General features: G+C 51.5%; 1 protein-coding gene across 7 annotated transcripts in view; it reads right to left on the bottom strand.

The window, feature by feature from the left end:
• Positions 1 to 15,383, bottom strand: part of vps13c (vacuolar protein sorting 13 homolog C) — a 180,271-nt gene extending 164,888 nt beyond the window's left edge. For 2 of the 7 annotated variants that reach the window (XM_075468960.1, XM_075468919.1), the window contains exons 1-14: positions 15,175 to 15,383; positions 12,208 to 12,251; positions 10,337 to 10,379; positions 10,093 to 10,188; positions 8,954 to 9,055; positions 8,485 to 8,547; positions 7,732 to 7,797; positions 6,789 to 6,898; positions 6,652 to 6,711; positions 4,638 to 4,697; positions 3,202 to 3,282; positions 3,057 to 3,114; positions 2,780 to 2,907; positions 1,548 to 1,654 (exon numbers count right to left, since the gene is read on the bottom strand). In XM_075468960.1, the coding sequence (XP_075325075.1) occupies positions 1,548 to 1,654; positions 2,780 to 2,907; positions 3,057 to 3,114; positions 3,202 to 3,282; positions 4,638 to 4,697; positions 6,652 to 6,711; positions 6,789 to 6,898; positions 7,732 to 7,797; positions 8,485 to 8,547; positions 8,954 to 9,055; positions 10,093 to 10,188; positions 10,337 to 10,379; positions 12,208 to 12,251; positions 15,175 to 15,274 (1,118 nt within the window). In that variant the 5' untranslated portion in view covers positions 15,275 to 15,383. Of the gene's footprint in view, positions 1 to 1,547; positions 1,655 to 2,779; positions 2,908 to 3,056; positions 3,115 to 3,201; positions 3,283 to 4,637; positions 4,698 to 6,651; positions 6,712 to 6,788; positions 6,899 to 7,731; positions 7,798 to 8,484; positions 8,548 to 8,953; positions 9,056 to 9,935; positions 9,969 to 10,092; positions 10,189 to 10,336; positions 10,380 to 12,207; positions 12,252 to 15,174 lie in introns of all 7 variants that reach the window. The other 5 variants (XM_075468945.1, XM_075468927.1, XM_075468951.1 and 2 more) reach the window with 3 other exon arrangements.
• Between the last annotated feature and the right edge of the window lie 3,850 nt (positions 15,384 to 19,233).

A 19,233-nucleotide genomic window follows, 5' to 3' on the forward strand; every position in this document is an offset into this window, starting at 1 on the left:
AAGATAACCCCCCGTTTGGAGTATAAAAATGAATGTGTTGATCAGAGATGGGACCAAGTCACACATGTGCAAGTCTCAAGTAAGTCTCAAGTTTTAGCTTTCAAGTCTCAAGTAAGTTTTACTTGGTCAAGTCAAGTTACCTTATTATTGCAATTTTACCTGCAGAATCTGATCTTAAAAAAGTGAAAAGATAAAGATATAAGTAACTGTCAGTAAACATCATTGGCCAATGTGTCCAACCTGTCCACCCGTATCATATCAAGCTAACGTTAGCTAACTACCGACTAGGCTAACAGGTCAGAATGGATCTTCAAATGACGAACAAAGTTCCAAGTTTTGCTAGATGCTTAACACTCAAGTCATTCAAGTCATCGTGTCTCAAGTCAAGTCAAGTGCCGAGTCTTTAACTTCCAAGTCCGAGTCGAGTCTCAAGTCTTTTGTTTTTTGTCAAGTCAAGTCACAAGTCATCAAAACAGCAACTCGAGTTGACTTGAGTCCAAGTCACAGTGACTTGAGTCCCCATCTCTGGTGCTGATTCTGTTCGATGCTCACTGTCCTGACACCGTGCAGACAGGGGACTGTTCAAATACTGTTTTGCCTTTGAATAAAATATAAAGAAAGACAAAATCTGGATTTTCTCTTATTATTACAGTGAACCCTCGTTTTTCGCGGGGGTTACGTTCCAAAAAGAACCCGTGATAGGCGAAATCCGTGAAGTAGAAACCTTTTTTTTTTTACAATTATTATACAATGAAATACTCCATAATACATTGAAACCAAAGAACAAAACCGTTTTACAGGCCCAAGCATTTGTTTAACAAATAAAAGTACTGTATAAACGTTGTTTTTTTTTTTTACAAATAACTACTGTAGCCTACTGTAAAATAATCATTTTCATCATCAATACGAACTGAAGGCTTCAAATTGCGGAGATCAGCGCCGCCCCACCACGACCCGAGTCATTGGATTAGAACGGGAGAAAATGAAAAATGATTTTGAAAAAAAATACAAAGTACAGTACAGTGGGACAAATAGTGACTCACGTGTATTTCACTGCTCTTCTGACTGAGCCGCTGCATCCTGACTCCGCTCTGTAGCGTTTTTTTCTTCTAAAGCCCGCGGTGCAGGTGTGTTTTTTCGAGAGAAGAACATAGTTATCGGTAGTTGTTGTCGCTCTTTTTTCTTCTGGGCAAAAAGATTCTTATATACCGACATGCCACCATCGATTATGTTTGACAACTGTAATGAACGTGTACGTGTATATTTTAAACCGCAACGTTATTGACACACAGGTAAAGTAGAAGCGGAGAGACTGTTTAGCCAATCAGAATGCAGAACACAATGCACGATGCAAATCCGTGAAGCAGCGAGACCGTGAAAGGTGAACCGCGTTATAGCGAGGGTTCACTGTATTTGAGTAGTCTCCTTACCCACTTTGATAAAAAAAAAAATCCACAACAGCGTGAAGCTCCTCCCACAGGACGCTTTGAACAGGATTCTTTTATTTGTGGACTCTCTGAACTATTAGCGCTCTGATTCAGACTCACCAGAGTTTGGCGTTTCTTTGGATGGGGACGCTGGGCCTGAACTTCCTGTAGGGGGCGTTCTTCACCATACAGTCGATGGACTCCAGCAGCTCCACCATGGTCAGGTACTGCACAGAAACGCAGAAATTTCTCATCAGGCTCCTTCGGTCCCGCCCCCCGCCGGCGCCTCATCGTACCTGAGCTTCATCGTACCTGAGCTTCATCCTACCTGAGCCTCATCCTACCTGAGCCTCATCGTACCTGAGCCTCATCGTACCTGCGCCTCATCCAACCTGAGCCTCATCGTACCTGCGCCTCATCCAACCTGAGCCTCATCCTACCTGAGCCTCATCCTACCTGAGCCTCATCGTACCTGCGCCTCATCCAACCTGAGCCTCATCCTACCTGAGCCTCATCGTACCTGAGCCTCATCCTACCTGAGCCTCATCCTACCTGTGCCTCATCGTACCTGCGCCTCATCCAACCTGAGCCTCATCCTACCTGAGCCTCATCCAACCTGAGCCTCATCCTACCTGAGCCTCATCCTACCTGAGCGTCATCCTACCTGAGCCTCATTGTACCTGCGCCTCATCCTACCTGAGCCTCATCCTACCTGAGCCTCATCGTACCTGCGCCTCATCCTACCTGAGCGTCATCCTACCTGAGCCTCATTGTACCTGAGCCTCATCCTACCTGAGCCTCATTGTACCTGAGCCTCATCCTACCTGAGCCTCATCGTACCTGAGCCTCATCCTACCTGAGCCTCATCCTACCTGAGCCTCATCGTACCTGAGCCTCATCCTACCTGAGCCTCATCCTACCTGAGCGTCATCCTACCTGAGCCTCATCCTACCTGAGCCTCATCCTACCTGAGCCTCATCGTACCTGAGCCTCATCGTACCTGAGCCTCATCCTACCTGAGCCTCATCCTACCTGAGCCTCATCCTACCTGAGCCTCATCCTACCTGAGCCTCATCGTACCTGAGCCTCATCCTACCTGAGCCTCATCGTACCTGAGCCTCATCCTACCTGCGCCTCATCCTACCTGAGCCTCATCCTACCTGCGCCTCATCCTACCTGAGCCTCATCCTACCTGAGCCTCATCCTACCTGAGCCTCATCCTACCTGAGCCTCATCCTACCTGAGCCTCATCCTACCTGCGCCTCATCCTACCTGCGCCTCATCCTACCTGCGCCTCATCCTACCTGAGCCTCATCCTACCTGAGCCTCATCCTACCTGAGCCTCATCCTACCTGAGCTTTGGTCATCTCGATGGCGATGTTCTGGACCTCCAGGTGAAGGTTCGCCTTCGGAGACCTCAGCTCCAGCTCAGCGTTCGGGTTGATGCACATCTTAGCAGAGGCGAAGATTGGCTTGAAAACTTTGGAGAAAAACACATTTAAACATTTAATTAGGAGCAGCTGACATGTGATCAATGTTACCAACCAATCAGAGCTCGGCACGGAGATGACGCCCTGAAGCTCTTTGTTTCTCACGGACCAAACATTGATCTGAACCTGTTGGACTCACTGTACTGATACTGAGGCAGCTCCTGCTCCTTGCTGCTGATGCCACACTTCAGCTGGTCCTGTGGGGGGGAGACAGGATGAAGCTTTCTGTGCACAACAACACACCAGGTGGCCTGGCTTCAAAGGTCAGAGGTCAGAACGCTCACCACGATGTCCTGCCAGGATCCCTTATGAAAGACGGGACTGTTGACGTTCCAGTAGACGCAGAGACACTCCAGACGCCCGAGCTGACGGGACAAACACACACCAGCAGCAGCTGGGTGTTTAACATCAACATCTGAACTTTAACAGGTCTACGACCATCATCTGGACTTTAACAGGTCTACAACCATCATATAGACTTTAACAGGTCTACAACCATCATATGGACTTTAACAGGTCTACAAACATCATCTGGACTTTAACAGGTCTACAACCATCATATAGACTTTAACAGGTCTACAACCATCATCTGGACTTTAACAGGTCTACAACCATCATCTGGACTTTAACAGGTCTACGACCATCATCTCGACTTTAACAGGTCTACAACCATCATATAGACTTTAACAGGTCTACAAACATCATATAGACTTTAACAGGTCTACAAACATCATATAGACTTTAACAGGTCTACAAACATCATATAGACTTTAACAGGTCTACAACCATCATCTGGACTTTAACAGGTCTACAACCATCATCTGGACTTTAACAGGTCTACAACCATCATCTGGACTTTAACAGGTCTACGACCATCATCTCGACTTTAACAGGTCTACAACCATCATATAGACTTTAACAGGTCTACAACCATCATATGGACTTTAACAGGTCTACAACCATCATCTGTACTTTAACAGGTCTACAACCATCATCTGGACTTTAACAGGTCTACAACCATCATCTGGACTTTAACAGGTCTACAACCATCATATAGACTTTAACAGGTCTGCAACCATCATCTGGACTTTAACAGGTCTACAAACATCATCTGGACTTTAACAGGTCTACAACCATCATCTGAACTTTAACGGGTCTACAACCATCATCTGGACTTTAACAGGTCTACAACCATCATATAGACTTTAACAGGTCTACAACCATCATATGGACTTTAACAGGTCTACAACCATCATCTGTACTTTAACAGGTCTACAACCATCATCTGGACTTTAACAGGTCTACAACCATCATCTGGACTTTAACAGGTCTACAACCATCATATGGACTTTAACAGGTCTACAACCATCATCTGTACTTTAACAGGTCTACAACCATCATCTGGACTTTAACAGTTCTACAACCATCATATAGACTTTAACAGGTCTACAACCATCATATGGACTTTAACAGGTCTACAACCATCATCTGGACTTCAACAGGTCTAAAACCATCATATGGACTTTAACAGGTCTACAACCATCATCTGGACTTTAACAGGTCTACAACCATCATCTGGACTTCAACAGGTCTACAACCATCATATGGACTTTAACAGGTCTACAACCATCATCTGGACTTCAACATGTCTACAACCATCATCTGGACTGTAACAGGTCTACAACCATCAGAACCAGCCGAGTGTTTGAGCATCTCTCACCTTATAGATGATCTTTGCTGCTTCGTTCAGGATGCACGACTTCCAGTTTTCATCCGTTGTCTGAAAAGAAAACAGAGCGACCGCAAGTCAGCGGGATCTGCACGGGACGCCGGTTCTGTATCCATGAGGTCCAAACACAAGGAGCTGGCCAGGCCCAACATGTTCTGGATCCAACATGTTCTGGGCCCAACATGTTCTGGGCCCAACATGTTCTGGGCCCAACATGTTCTGGGCCCCAACATGTTCTGGGCCCCAACATGTTGGATCCCAACATGTTCTGGGCCCCAACATGTTGGATCCAACATGTTCTGGGCCGCAACATGTTCTGGGCCCAACATGTTCTGGGCCCAACATGTTCTGGGCCCCAACATGTTCTGGGCCCCAACATGTTGGATCCCAACATGTTCTGGGCCCCAACATGTTGGATCCAACATGTTCTGGGCCCCAACATGTTCTGGGCCCCAACATGTTCTGGGCCCCAACATGTTCTGGGCCCAACATGTTCTGGGCCCCAACATGTTCTGGGCCCCAACATGTTCTGGATCCAACATGTTCTGGGCCCAACATGTTCTGGATCCAACATGTTCTGGGCCCAACATGTTCTGGGCCCAACATGTTCTGGGCCCCAACATGTTCTGGGCCCCAACATGTTGGATCCCAACATGTTCTGGGCCCCAACATGTTGGATCCAACATGTTCTGGGCCCCAACATGTTCTGGGCCCCAACATGTTCTGGGCCCCAACATGTTCTGGGCCCAACATGTTCTGGGCCCCAACATGTTGGATCCAACATGTTCTGGGTCCCAACATGTTCTGGGTCCCAACATGTTCTGGGCCCCAACATGTTGGATCCAACATGTTCTGGGCCCCAACATGTTCTGGGCCCCAACATGTTCTGGGCCCAACATGTTCTGGGCCCCAACATGTTGGATCCAACATGTTCTGGGCCCCAACATGTTCTGGGCCCCAACATGTTCTGGGCCCCAACATGTTGGATCCAACATGTTCTGGGCCCAACATGTTCTGGGCCCCAACATGTTCTGGGCCCCAACATGTTGGATCCAACATGTTCTGGGTCCCAACATGTTCTGGGCCCAACATGTTCTGGGTCCAACATGTTCTGGGTCCAACATGTTCTGGGTCCCAACATGTTCTGGGCCCAACATGTTCTGGGCCTAACATGTTCTGGGTCCAACATGTTCTGGGTCCCAACATGTTCTGGGCCCAACATGTTCTGGGTCCCAACATGTTCTGGGTCCCAACATGTTCTGGGCCTAACATGTTCTGGATCCAACATGTTCTGGGCCCAACATGTTCTGGGCCCAACATGTTCTGGATCCAACATGTTCTGGGCCCAACATGTTCTGGGCCCAACATGTTCTGGGCCCCAACATGTTCTGGGCCCCAACATGTTGGATCCAACATGTTCTGGGTCCCAACATGTTCTGGGCCCAACATGTTCTGGGCCCAACATGTTCTGGGTCCAACATGTTCTGGATCCAACATGTTCTGGGCCCAACATGTTCTGGGCCCAACATGTTCTGGGCCCCAACATGTTCTGGGTCCAACATGTTCTGGATCCAACATGTTCTGGGTCCCAACATGTTCTGGGTCCCAACATGTTCTGGGCCTAACATGTTCTGGATCCAACATGTTCTGGGCCCAACATGTTCTGGGCCCAACATGTTCTGGGCCCCAACATGTTCTGGGTCCAACATGTTCTGGATCCAACATGTTCTGGGCCCAACATGTTCTGGGCCCCAACATGTTCTGGGCCCAACATGTTCTGGGCCCCAACATGTTCTGGGTCCAACATGTTCTGGATCCAACATGTTCTGGGCCCAACATGTTCTGGGCCCCAACATGTTCTGGGTCCAACATGTTCTGGATCCAACATGTTCTGGGCCCAACATGTTCTGGATCCAACATGTTCTGGGCCCAACATGTTCTGGGCCCCAACATGTTCTGGGTCCAACATGTTCTAAATGGCGCCACCCCCCCATGTTTAAAGTACCTGCAGGCTGAGCTCGGACAGCGTCACTCCCATCGACAGGGGGCGCTGTGGGTCCAACAGCTGAAACACACATCATAGCAGGTGACACACAAGAACCAGAACCAGAACCAGAACCAGAACCTGGATAGAGAACTCACATCATCCTCGTAGCGCAGGTGGATGCTGCTGATCTTCACCTGCAGGTTTTTGATGACCTGCGTTGCCAGTTTCTCTGCAAACGTGTCCTTCTTCTCCTCCAGAGGTTTGTCTAAAACAACCAGAGTCATCAGAAGAGTTGGGTTCTAACACCTGAGAGCGGGTCGGTCCCACCTGGACCTGAGACCAGGACGTGGGTCACACCAGGACCTGAGACCAGGGCTGCGTTCAAAACCGCATACCGCATACCACATACTCATCGATCAGACAGTATGCATAGCGTTTACCCACAATGCATTTCGCTCCTGCCCGAGCCGAAATCAGCCGGCCTGAAGCTGATTTCCCTTAAGCTCTAAAATCTGTAAACTTTAGCAACATTTGAAACATTTTCAGGCGAGAAAGTAGTCGTTTAGATCCCCAACGTGTTGAAAACCTGACAAAATAACTTTTTTTAAGTTCCCGGATGCATACTAGATTCTCCGAAATGTTGGGTATGCATCATGAGGTTACTACTCATACTCAAACTACCCAAGATGCAACGTAACGTGACGTCGCCGATCGTCATTTCCTGTCAAAACGGCAGTTTCAAGCTAGCTACAACGAGGGTAGGTTCACTTCCTGTTTTCAAAACAAAAGCACCAATTGTATCGTAATGGCTTTCCCTATGATAAAAGGCAATGTTTCAAATGTTGCTTAAGTTATATATTTTAGAGTTAGAGTTAGAGTTTATTGCTTAAGCGAAATCAGCTTCAGGCCGGCTGATTTCGGCTCGGGCAGGAGCGAAATGCATTGTGTGTAAACGCTCTGCATACTGTCTGATCGATGAGTATGTAGTATGGAAGTATGTAGTATGTAGTAGGCGGTTTCGAACACAGCCCAGAACGTGGGTACGCTAACAGCTCTGTGAGTGCCTGCCTGGGATTTAGATTGAATCAACAGACTCACCTGCTTTGGCCTCCCGTCGTTTCAGCTTCTTTAAGCCTTTTTTCTGCTTTTTATGTCCTTTTGGGACTTTGGCAGCATTAAAGAGAGAAACAGCAGTTAGTGAGAGAAAAGCCCGAAACAGAGAAGCAGGAAGCAGAACCAGCACCGGAGAGTAACCGGACCGGGTCGGTGCTGGGAGAACACAGGTGAGTTAGTGGTCCAAACAGAACCTAAAGAAGCTACAACTCAGTGGAAATCATCTCTTTGTTCGGAGTCTTTAAATGAACGTCTTTACTCAGTGGGAGGCAAAGTGGACGCCAACATTGGACGCCAACATTGGACGCCAACATTGGACGCCAACATGGAACGTGGACGCCAACATGGACGCCAACGTGGACGCCATCATGGAACGTGGACGCCAACATGGACGCCAACGTGAGCGCCAACGTGGACGCCAACGTGGACGCCAACATGGACGCCAACATGGACGCCAACATTGGACGCCAACGTGGACGCCAACGTGGACGCCAACGTGGAGGCCAACGTGGACGCCAATGTGGACGCCAACATGGACGCCCGCTTGCTGCAGCGTCGACGGATCTGATCACAGATCGGATCTGAGAACAGACATGGTGAAACTCTACAGGCTCACGTGAAAAGCTTGAGTTAAAGACGATCTCTTTGATCTAAAGTATTGCAGCTTATCTGCCATCACTCTGACATCACAAACATCGACCACAGCGGTGTGTGTCCTGTGTTTTCAGAGTGCGTTACCGTTGAGCGGCTCCTTGTAAACGACGCTCTCCAGACCGAAGAGTAGATCTCCGCTGTGAGACGCTGACAGCAAACGCAGCATGAACAGGACAGAAAGCATGTTAGTGCATTCAGGGTTAGCTAAGTTAGGGCTAACCCTAACCCGGGTCAGCTAAGTTAGGGCTAACCCTAACCCGGGTCAGGGGGTAGCTAAGTTAGGGCTAACCCTAACCCGGGTCAGCTAAGTTAGGGCTAACCCTAACCCGGGTCAGGGGGTAGCTGAGTTAAGGCTAACCCTAACCCGGGTCAGGGGTTAGCTAAGTTAGGGCTAACCCTAACCCTGGTTAGTGGGGGGGGGGGTTAAAAGTACGAGGGAAAACTAAATGTTCGTGGCACTGCTGTGGAAACAGTTTGAAGAGAACAGAGGAGGCAGAACCAGAGAACAGAGGCAGAACCAGAAAAAGCACCAGTCTCTGCTCGTCCGTCTCACCTCGGCGTGCGGCTGTCTGTAGCGCCTCCTCGATGCGCTGAAGCTCCTTCTGCTTCGCCTCCTGCTGGTAACGCTCCTCCTTCGCTGCATCGTACGCTATCGCTGTGAAACAGAAACGGCAGCATGAGCTCATGTTGGAGCTACAGGTGAGAAGCTTCCCCCTGGTTCTGCTCTGAAGAACTGAAGGAACCACTGAGCCAAACGCCACCAGGATGCAGGTGACATCCAGGTGTCCATACACTTCCCAGGTGTCCGTGGACCTCCAGGTGTCCGTGGACCTCCCAGGTGTCCGTGGACCTCCAGGTGTCCGTGGACCTCCAGGTGTCCGTGGACCTCCCAGGTGTCCGTGGACCTCCCAGGTGTCCGTGGACCTCCAGGTGTCCGTGTACCTCCCAGGTGTCCGCGGACCTCCAGGTGTCCGTGGACCTCCAGGTGTCCGTGGACCTCCCAGGTGTCCGTGGACCTCCAGGTGTCCGTGGACCTCCCAGGTGTCCGTGAACCTCCAGGTGTCCGTGGACCTCCCAGGTGTCCGTGGACCTCCCGGTGTCCGTGGACCTCCCAGGTGTCCGTGGACCTCCCGGTGTCCGTGGACCTCCGGGTGTCCGTGGACCTCCGGGTGTCCGTGAACCTCCAGGTGTCCGTGGACCTCCGGGTGTCCGTGGACCTCCGGGTGTCCGTGGACCTCCCAGGTGTCCGTGGACCCCCAGGTGTCTGTGGACAAACGTCCCAGGACGGGCGGTTAGAACCCAGAATCCCAGACCGGGAAGCAGCTAAATCTACAGGAGGCGACCCAAACGGGCTGCACTGAAACTCAGAATGAGCCCGGCCCAAACGTCCCAGGATATCATATCAGACTCATCAATGCATATCTGGATCAATACTGGTCACATGATCATGTTTCTGCATTAATGAACAGTGTGCAGCCCAGACAGATACCAAAACCAGAACCAGAACCAGAACCACCCGGGCGTCAGCAGCTTACCGTTAAAGTGACACGTTTTCAGCTGAGATCCAGCTATAAAACACATCATCACAATATGAGCTGCTCTGTTCACCTGCACAGCCAATCAGCTGCCAGGAGCTGGCAGGTGATTGGCTGTGATTGGCCGAAGGTGGGGAGGGGTTTAAACGCCACTTACTGGCTCCAGGTACGATCAGCAGGTACAGACCCTCCAAGGTGGCGACCACAGCGTCGTTGTAGAGGTTCTTCCAGGGGATCTTCAGCGTCAGCTTCCCTGAAACACACCGGATCCCAGCAGAAATCCTTTTACTCACTTTCTCACCCAGAAAATGTTGTTTATCCCGAACAAAGTTCCCCTTTCAGTTCCCACAGCTGGAGAAAGTTTGTGAGCCCAGAAAACAGAAAGAGACCCGAGCACTCACCTATCTGTCCGGCCTTCACCTTGAAGGGAACGTCCAACTCGCTCTGAAACACAAGCACAAACACACTGTGAGCCTCCTGTGGCGGCGACCCCTGACCTGACTGGTGGCGGCGACCCCTGACTCGACCGGAGGCAGCGACCCCTGACCTGACTGGGGGCTGCGACCCCTGACCTGACTGGTGGCGGCGACCCCTGACTTGACCGGAGGCAGCGACCCCTGACCTGACTGGTGGCGGAAACCCCTGACTTGACCGGAGGCAGCGACCCCTGACCTGACCGGTGGCAGCGACCCCTGACCTGACTGGTGGGGAAACCCCTGACTTGACCGGAGGCGGCGACCCCTGACCTGACCGGAGGCGGCGACCCCTGACCTGACTGGTGGCGCCGACCCCTGACTTGACCGGAGGCAGCGACCCCTGACCTGACCGGGGGCAGCGACCCCTGACCTGAACGGTGGCAGCGACCCCTGACCGGAGGCGGCGACCCCTGACCGGAGGTAGCGACCCCTGACCTGAACGGTGTCAGCGACCCCTGACCGGAGGCAGCGACCCCTGACCTGACCGGGGGTGGCGACCCCTGACCTGACCGGGGGCGGCGACCACTGACCTGACCTGTGGCAGCGACCCCTGACCTGAACGGTGGCAGCAACCCCTGACCGGAGGCGGCGACCCCTGACCGGAGGCAGCAACCCCTGACCTGACCGGGGGCGGCGACCCCTGACCTGACCGGGGGTGGCGACCCCTGACCTGACCGGGGGCGGCGACCCCTGACTGGTGGCGGCGACCCCTGACTTGACCGGAGGCAGCGACCCCTGACTTGACCGGAGGCAGCGACCCCTGACCTGACTGGTGGCGGCGACCCCTGACTTGACCGGAGGCAGCGACCCCTGACTTGACCGGAGGCAGCGACCCCTGACCTGACTGGTGGCGGAAACCCCTGACTTGACCGGAGGCAGCGACCCCTGACCTGACTGGTGGGGAAACCCCTGACTTGACCGGAGGCAGCGACCCCTGACCTGACCGGAGGCGGCGACCCCTGACCTGACCGGAGGCGGCGACCCCTGACCTGACCGGTGGCGCCGACCCCTGACTTGACCGGAGGCAGCGACCCCTGACCTGACCGGGGGCGGCGACCACTGACCTGACCTGTGGCAGCGACCCCTGACCTGAACGGTGGCAGCAACCCCTGACCGGAGGCGGCGACCCCTGACCGGAGGCAGCAACCCCTGACCTGACCGGGGGCGGCGACCCCTGACCTGACCGGGGGTGGCGACCCCTGACCTGACCGGGGGCGGCGACCCCTGACTGGTGGCGGCGACCCCTGACTTGACCGGAGGCAGCGACCCCTGACTTGACCGGAGGCAGCGACCCCTGACCTGACTGGTGGCGGAAACCCCTGACTTGACCGGAGGCAGCGACCCCTGACCTGACTGGTGGGGAAACCCCTGACTTGACCGGAGGCAGCGACCCCTGACCTGACCGGAGGCGGCGACCCCTGACCTGACCGGAGGCGGCGACCCCTGACCTGACCGGTGGCGCCGACCCCTGACTTGACCGGAGGCAGCGACCCCTGACCTGACCGGGGGCAGCGACCCCTGACCTGACCGGTGGCGCCGACCCCTGACTTGACCGGAGGCAGCGACCCCTGACCTGAACGGTGGCAGCGACCCCTGACCGGAGGCGGCGACCCCTGACCGGAGGTAGCGACCCCTGACCTGAACGGTGTCAGCGACCCCTGACCTGACCGGTGGCAGCGACCCCTGACCTGACCGGGGGCAGCGACTCCTGACCTTACCGGGGGGGGGGGGGGCACAGAGAAACCACGTCCCACAGCACCCTGGAACCGGATCAGAATCTTTTCAGAGGGACTCACCAGAGCATTTTCCTTCACCTTCAGGTTCTCCAGAACAACATTTCCTGCAGAGACACAGAAACAAACTGTCAGAACCTGGATCAGTTCACCCCCCCTTCAGAGCAGAGCCTTCAGTTATCAGGCCCCTCTCTGTGGAACCAGCTGCCAGTTTGGGAGGCAGAGCCTTCAGTTATCAGGCCCCTCTCTGTGGAACCAGCTGCCAGTTTGGGAGGCAGAGCCTTCAGTTATCAGGCCCCTCTCTGTGGAACCAGCTGCCAGTTTGGGAGGCACAGCCTTCAGTTATCAGGCCCCTCTCTGTGGAACCAGCTGCCAGTTTGGGAGGCAGAGCCTTCAGTTATCAGGCCCCTCTCTGTGGAACCAGCTGCCAGTTTGGGAGGCAGAGCCTTCAGTTATCAAGCCCCTCTCTGTGGAACCAGCTGCCAGTTTGGGAGGCAGAGCCTTCAGTTATCAGGCCCCTCTCTGTGGAACCAGCTGCCAGTTTGGGAGGCAGAGCCTTCAGTTATCAGGCCCCTCTCTGTGGAACCAGCTGCCAGTTTGGGAGGCAGAGCCTTCAGTTATCAGGCCCCTCTCTGTGGAACCAGCTGCCAGTTTGGGAGGCAGAGCCTTCAGTTATCAAGCCCCTCTCTGTGGAACCAGCTGCCAGTTTGGGAGGCAGAGCCTTCAGTTATCAGGCCCCTCTCTGTGGAACCAGCTGCCAGTTTGGGAGGCAGAGCCTTCAGTTATCAAGCCCCTCTCTGTGGAACCAGCTGCCAGTTTGGGAGGCAGAGCCTTCAGTTATCAGGCCCCTCTCTACCTTTAAGATCAGGCTTAAAACTTTCCTGTCTGATAAAGCTTATAGTTAGGGATGGCTCAGGTGGGCCTGAAACATCCCATAGTTCTCCTACTATAGGCCCAGCCTGCTGGGGGAGCTCCCATGATGCAACTCTCCATGTACATGTGACATCATTGCTGTCATTAAAGCAATACTGTGTAACATTTCTACCTTAAAATAACAGCTTGAAAAAAATTGTGCGGCTAGAATGAGTTTTAACATCACGATCGGCCTGTCTCCTATGCCCTTCGGGGGTCTGAGTTGGAAAAACTGCGCTATGTAACTTTGCTGGAGCGGCCCGGTGGGGGCCCGGTGGGGGCCCGGTGGGGGCCCGGGAGCTGAGCAGAAGTACTTCGACTTGCTTTCTGGCACACCTACCGCAAAAACAAATAGACCCCTCTCACGCTCCCAGGTACATTTGATTACTCTTACCTTCTCGGTCGACATAGCTTGCACCTTCTGACTCCTCGCCGGTTCGTCAACAAACGTGAAACGTGAAAGCGAAAGGGTGTTGTATTTACGACAGTGTAACCGTACATTACCTCCAAGCCTGTAGGGGGAGCTCCAGAGTGGGCTTTTTGAGAAGTTACATTGTATCGCTTTAACTTGTGTTTCTCTCTCTCAGCAGGTGTCCCTGGCCTGGGCTGTGTTCGAAACCTTCTACTACATACTACATACTTGAAAACGGCATACTGATCGATCAGACAGTATTCTGAGCGTTTACCCACAATGCATTTCGCTCCTGCCCGAGCCGCAATCAGCCGGCCTGAAGCTGATTTCCCTTAAGCTCTAAACTCTGTAAACTTTAGCAACATTTGAAACATTTTCAGGCGAGAAAGTAGTCGTTTAGATCCCCAACGTGTTGAAAACCTGACAAGATACCGGCTGTTTACCATTTTGTTCCCACGAATTCGGCGCTACTAAAGCTAGCCGCAGTGAGCAACGCACTTCCTGTTTCGCCGTTTTGACTGCTCTCGTCCCGTTAACGGAATTTGACCGTTCAAATGGCGATGGGCAACGTCACGTTACGTTGCATCTTGGGTAGTTTGAGTGTGACAAGTAACCTCATGATGAATACTCAACATTTCGGAGAATCTAGTATGCATCTAGTGTACATCTGGGAACTTAAAAAAGTATGACTAGTAGGAATAGTAGGAGAAGTAGGCGGTTTCGAACACAGCCACGGTGTTACGCTGCTTGTTGTCCCCTCTTTCCTGTCCTCTCAGCCTCCAGCTGCTCCAGGCAGATGGTTCCTGGTTCTGGTTCTGATAGTAAGAACCCAATATAAAGAATGGGGTTCTTCAGTTTTCAATGGAACATACTCGTCATGAATTCTGACAGATGACACCAGAGGAACCAGAGGAATGCAGCGTGACAGGAACAGGTGGAAATACCCAGCGGTACGTGTTCATGTGACACACCTGCCCACAGTTACTAAATCCCAGTGAGATCATTCAGTTATGAACCAGTTTCTGATCAGCTTCTTCTTCATTGGTCAGTAAATAACACACAGACACACACACACACACACACACACACACACCTCAGTCTGTTTGACACTGATAACAGAAAAGTGCACGAGGCTGATGCACGTGCCCTGCATTAAGGCTCCGAACAGACGCCTCGTGGAACCCTTATTCTCTGACCTGAGGTCATCTGAGGTCACCCTGCAGCACCTGTGCAGGTGCACCAGGTGTGTCACGTGGCCTGCGGCCGGTGCTGACCGGTCTCACACCAGACCTCCTCCGGATATCAGAGGATTTAAGGTGGTCCCAGTTAAAAACAACCAGGCTCGCACTCAGCTCTGTGGGCCCATCTTTAATTCGGGGAACATTTAAATAACTGTCAGAGAAGCTAATCAACAGAAGCTGACATTCATTAAGATGACGCCATCACTTCCGGTTCCGTGTTGTTGTATTTTGGTGCGATATGATCAGCAGATTAAACGTCCACATTTCATCAGAACTAACGTTCACCTGTGCTTCAGATGGATGCCGAATTAAACAATATACTCTGGTGCTCTGCATTATATCTCCCAACATCTTTTATATTTCTTCCTCACTTCTGCACAGAGAGGAGAAGCTTTAATTGGACCGCTTCTGAACGGAGTCTGGCCCGTGTCAGCGCGTCAGATGCAAGCTAGCAGCGGAGTTTACCTCCCCAGATCCCGATCTTCAGCTGAGACTTGTCCAGGTTCTCCACATAATCCCCGATGAACCTGTTGAGCAGGTCGCTGACCAGAGACTCGAAGACCATGGCAGAAATATCCCGAACCGACCCGCTGAGGGTCCCCGACGCTCTGCACCTGAGTTCCGCTTCAGAGGCTCGATGATCCACTGGCTCTGCCTGTCCGCGCGTGCGTGTGCGTGTGGATCAGTCAGGTGAGGATGACTCAGAAACGTAGCGCGTGTCCGTTTACAGCGACGACGAGCTGCGCGTGCCCGTTTCAGGGCCTTAATGTTTGTTCATCTGAGAAGAAATAAAGAAATAAATTGGAAAAAAATACATTTCCAAACTGAAAAATCCGATTTTTTTTTTAATTCAAGATCTTTTTTATTGAAGTTTTCTCAATATAACAGACGTGCAGCGTTTCATAGTCATCACAGAGATATGAGTATGGGTATACACAATCACAGCATGCACAAGTGGGATGTACAAGAATACAGAAATAAAAGAATGAAAATAAATCAAATCAAATCAAACAGTGTACAAAGTAATCCCTCCCATGTCACAGCCAGGTTACTAGTCATAGCATAAGATCTCTGTTACGCCGAAAGCTAGGACTGAGCCAAAAATGTGCAGCATAGCTGAGCTGTACTCAAGGGCCAAGCCTTTACAGAGTCTGGAATACATTTAGGAAGGAGCCCCACACCTTCTGGAACTTCTCATTTGATTGCTGAAGTGAGTATCTAACCTTCTCCAGTTTTAAGCAGGACATGATGTCTTCCAGCCATTGCGCATGAGTGGGAGGGAAAGAATCCTTCCACCTGAGCAGAATTGCTCGTCGGGCCAGAAGGGAGGCAAAGGATAAAGTGCGTTGCTTTGCTATAGTTAGCTTTTTCTCCCCTCCCATGACACCAAACAGAGCAGTCAGTGGGTTTGGTTCTAATTTGATGTTTAGCACCCGAGAAAGTGTCTGAAAAACTTCTCTCCAATATTTCTTAAGGCCTGAGCAGGACCAGTACATATGAATGAGAGAAGCTTCCACGTGTTTGCATCTGACACAGTATGGACTAATATCCGGGTATATGGAGGACAATTTTGCTTTTGAAATATGAGCCCTGTGTACCACTTTGAACTGAATTAAACAGTGACGTGCACAGAGGGATGATGAATTAACCGATTGGAGTATGGAAACCCAAGTATCTTCTGATAAGGAAAAACCTAAGTCCTCCTCCCATGCTGTTTTGAGCTTATCTGTGGGGGCACTCCCAAGATCCAACAGTTTGCCATAAAAAGCGAAAAATCCGATTTTGAAAATAAACTTATAAAAACAAAGATTATTATTGTAAAACTATGTTTAAGTGTAACAAGGGTTAATTTGGCTTGTCTATAATTCCACAAAATTATTGTTTTAATTGTTTTTATGACATTAATAAGATTAGTCAGGTGGAACTTTTGTTTTCTTTTTCTGTTTCTGTACATTATTTTATGGGGGAGCAACATTTGTGACAAAAGACACGGGCTGTGTTCGAAACCGCCTACTACTACATACTTGAAAACGGCATACTCATCGATCAGACAGTATTCTGAGCGTTTACCCACAATGCATTTCGCTCCTGCCCGAGCCGAAATCAGCCGGCCTGAAAAGCTGATTTCTCTTAAGCTCTAAACTCTGTAAACTTTAGCAACATTTGAAACATTTTAAGTAGTCGTTTGGATCCCCAACGTGTTGAAAATCTGACAAAATACCGGCTGTTTACAATTTTGTTCCCACGAATTCGGCGCTACTAAAGCTAGCCGCAGTGAGCAACGCACTTCCTGTTTCGCCGTTTTGACTGCTCTCGTCCCGTTAACGGAATTTGACCGTTCAAATGGCGATGGGCGACGTCACGTTACGTTGCATCTTGGGTAGTTTGAGTGTGACAAGTAACCTCATGATGAATACTCAACATTTCGGCGAATCTAGTATGCATCTAGTGTACATCCGGGAACTTAAAAAAGTATGACTAGTAGGAATAGTAGGAGAAGTAGGCGGTTTCGAACACAGCCACGGTCCCGCCAAAACTCTTCCATTCTTTTGTGATGTTCGGTGAAGAAAGGTGAGCTCCCATTTTGTCACTTATATTTGTCATTTTATTTTGTCCATGTTGCTCCATGTTTTACTTATTTGTGCTAATGTTTGCGTCATTGTAATCGTCCTCTCTTTCTTGTGATGTTCAGTGAGGAAAGGTTGGAAAATAAAAAGACCTTCGAAAGAGCAGCGGTGTGGTCTCCATTAACCTTAACACAACGCAGAGGTTTCATACCGGTTACAGGAAGACACAGAACTTCTGTTTCTGTTCCTGTTTAGCCCAGAACGCTGCCAGCTGTGCGGCTTCCCACCAGGAGCCGAGCTGTTCATTCAGTTCAGCTTTATGTATAAACCGCCAAATCCCAACAAATGTCATTTTAAGGCACTTCAAAGATACAATTTAGTTCAAGCCAATTCATTAATTCCAAATTAGTCCAATTCAAACAGCCCATTAAAAAAGTACACGGCAGGGGGGCCTGATAACTGAAGGCTCTGCCTCCCAAACTGGCAGCTGGTTCCACAGAGAGGGGCCTGATAACTGAAGGCTCTGCCTCCCAAACTGGCAGCTGGTGCCACAGAGAGGGGCCTGATAACTGAAGGCTCTGCCTCCCAAACTGGCAGCTTGTTCCACAGAGAGGGGCCTGATAACTGAAGGTTCTGCCTCCCAAACTGGCAGCTGGTTCCTCAGAGAGGGGCCTGATAACTGAAGGCTCTGCCTCCCAAACTGGCAGCTGGTTCCACAGAGAGGGGCCTGATAACTGAAGGCTCTGCCTCCCAAACTGGCAGCTGGTTCCACAGAGAGGGGCCTGATAACTGAAGGCTGTGCCTCCCAAACTGGCAGCTGGTTCCACAGAGAGGGGCCTGATAACTGAAGGCTCTGCCTCCCAAACTGGCAGCTGGTTCCACAGAGAGCAGCCTGATAACTGAAGGCTCCGCCTCCCAAACTGGCAGCTGGTTCCACAGAGAGGGGCCTGATAACTGAAGGCTCTGCCTCCCAAACCTGCAGCTGGTTCCACAGAGAGGGGCCTGATAACTGAAGGCTCTGCCTCCCAAACTGGCAGCTGGTTCCACAGAGAGGGGCCTGATAACTGAAGGCTGTGCCTCCCAAACTGGCAGCTGGTTCCACAGAGAGGGGCCTGATAACTGAAGGCTCTGCCTCCCAAACTGGCAGCTGGTTCCACAGAGAGGGGCCTGATAACTGAAGGCTCTGCCTCCCAAACTGGCAGCTGGTTCCACAGAGAGGGGCCTGATAACTGAAGGCTGTGCCTCCCAAACTGGCAGCTGGTTCCACAGAGAGGGGCCTGATAACTGAAGGCTCTGCCTCCCAAACTGGCAGCTGGTTCCACAGAGAGCAGCCTGATAACTGAAGGCTCCGCCTCCCAAACTGGCAGCTGGTTCCACAGAGAGGGGCCTGATAACTGAAGGCTCTGCCTCCCAAACCTGCAGCTGGTTCCACAGAGAGGGGCCTGATAACTGAAGGCTCTGCCTCCCAAACTGGCAGCTGGTTCCACAGAGAGGGGCCTGATAACTGAAGGCTCTGCCTCCCAAACTGGCAGCTGGTTCCACAGAGAGGGGCCCGATAACTGAAGGCTCTGCCTCCCAAACTGGCAGCTGGTTCCACAGAGAGGGGCCTGATAACTGAAGGCTCTGCCTCCCAAACTGGCAGCTGGTTCCACAGAGAGGGGCCTGATAACTGAAGGCTCTGCCTCCCAAACTGGCAGCTGGTTCCACAGAGAGGGGCCTGATAACTGAAGGCTCTGCCTCCCAAACTGGCAGCTGGTTCCTCAGAGAGGGGCCTGATAACTGAAGGCTCTGCCTCCCAAACTGGCAGCTGGTTCCACAGAGAGGGGCCTGATAACTGAAGGCTCTGCCTCCCAAACTGGCAGCTGGTTCCTCAGAGAGGGGCCTGATAACTGAAGGCTCTGCCTCCCAAACTGGCAGCTGGTTCCACAGAGAGGGGCCTGATAACTGAAGGCTCTGC

The sequence above is a fragment of the Odontesthes bonariensis genome, chromosome 1 (genome assembly GCF_027942865.1).
Source record: "Odontesthes bonariensis isolate fOdoBon6 chromosome 1, fOdoBon6.hap1, whole genome shotgun sequence".
Classification (NCBI taxonomy): domain Eukaryota; kingdom Metazoa; phylum Chordata; class Actinopteri; order Atheriniformes; family Atherinopsidae; genus Odontesthes; species Odontesthes bonariensis.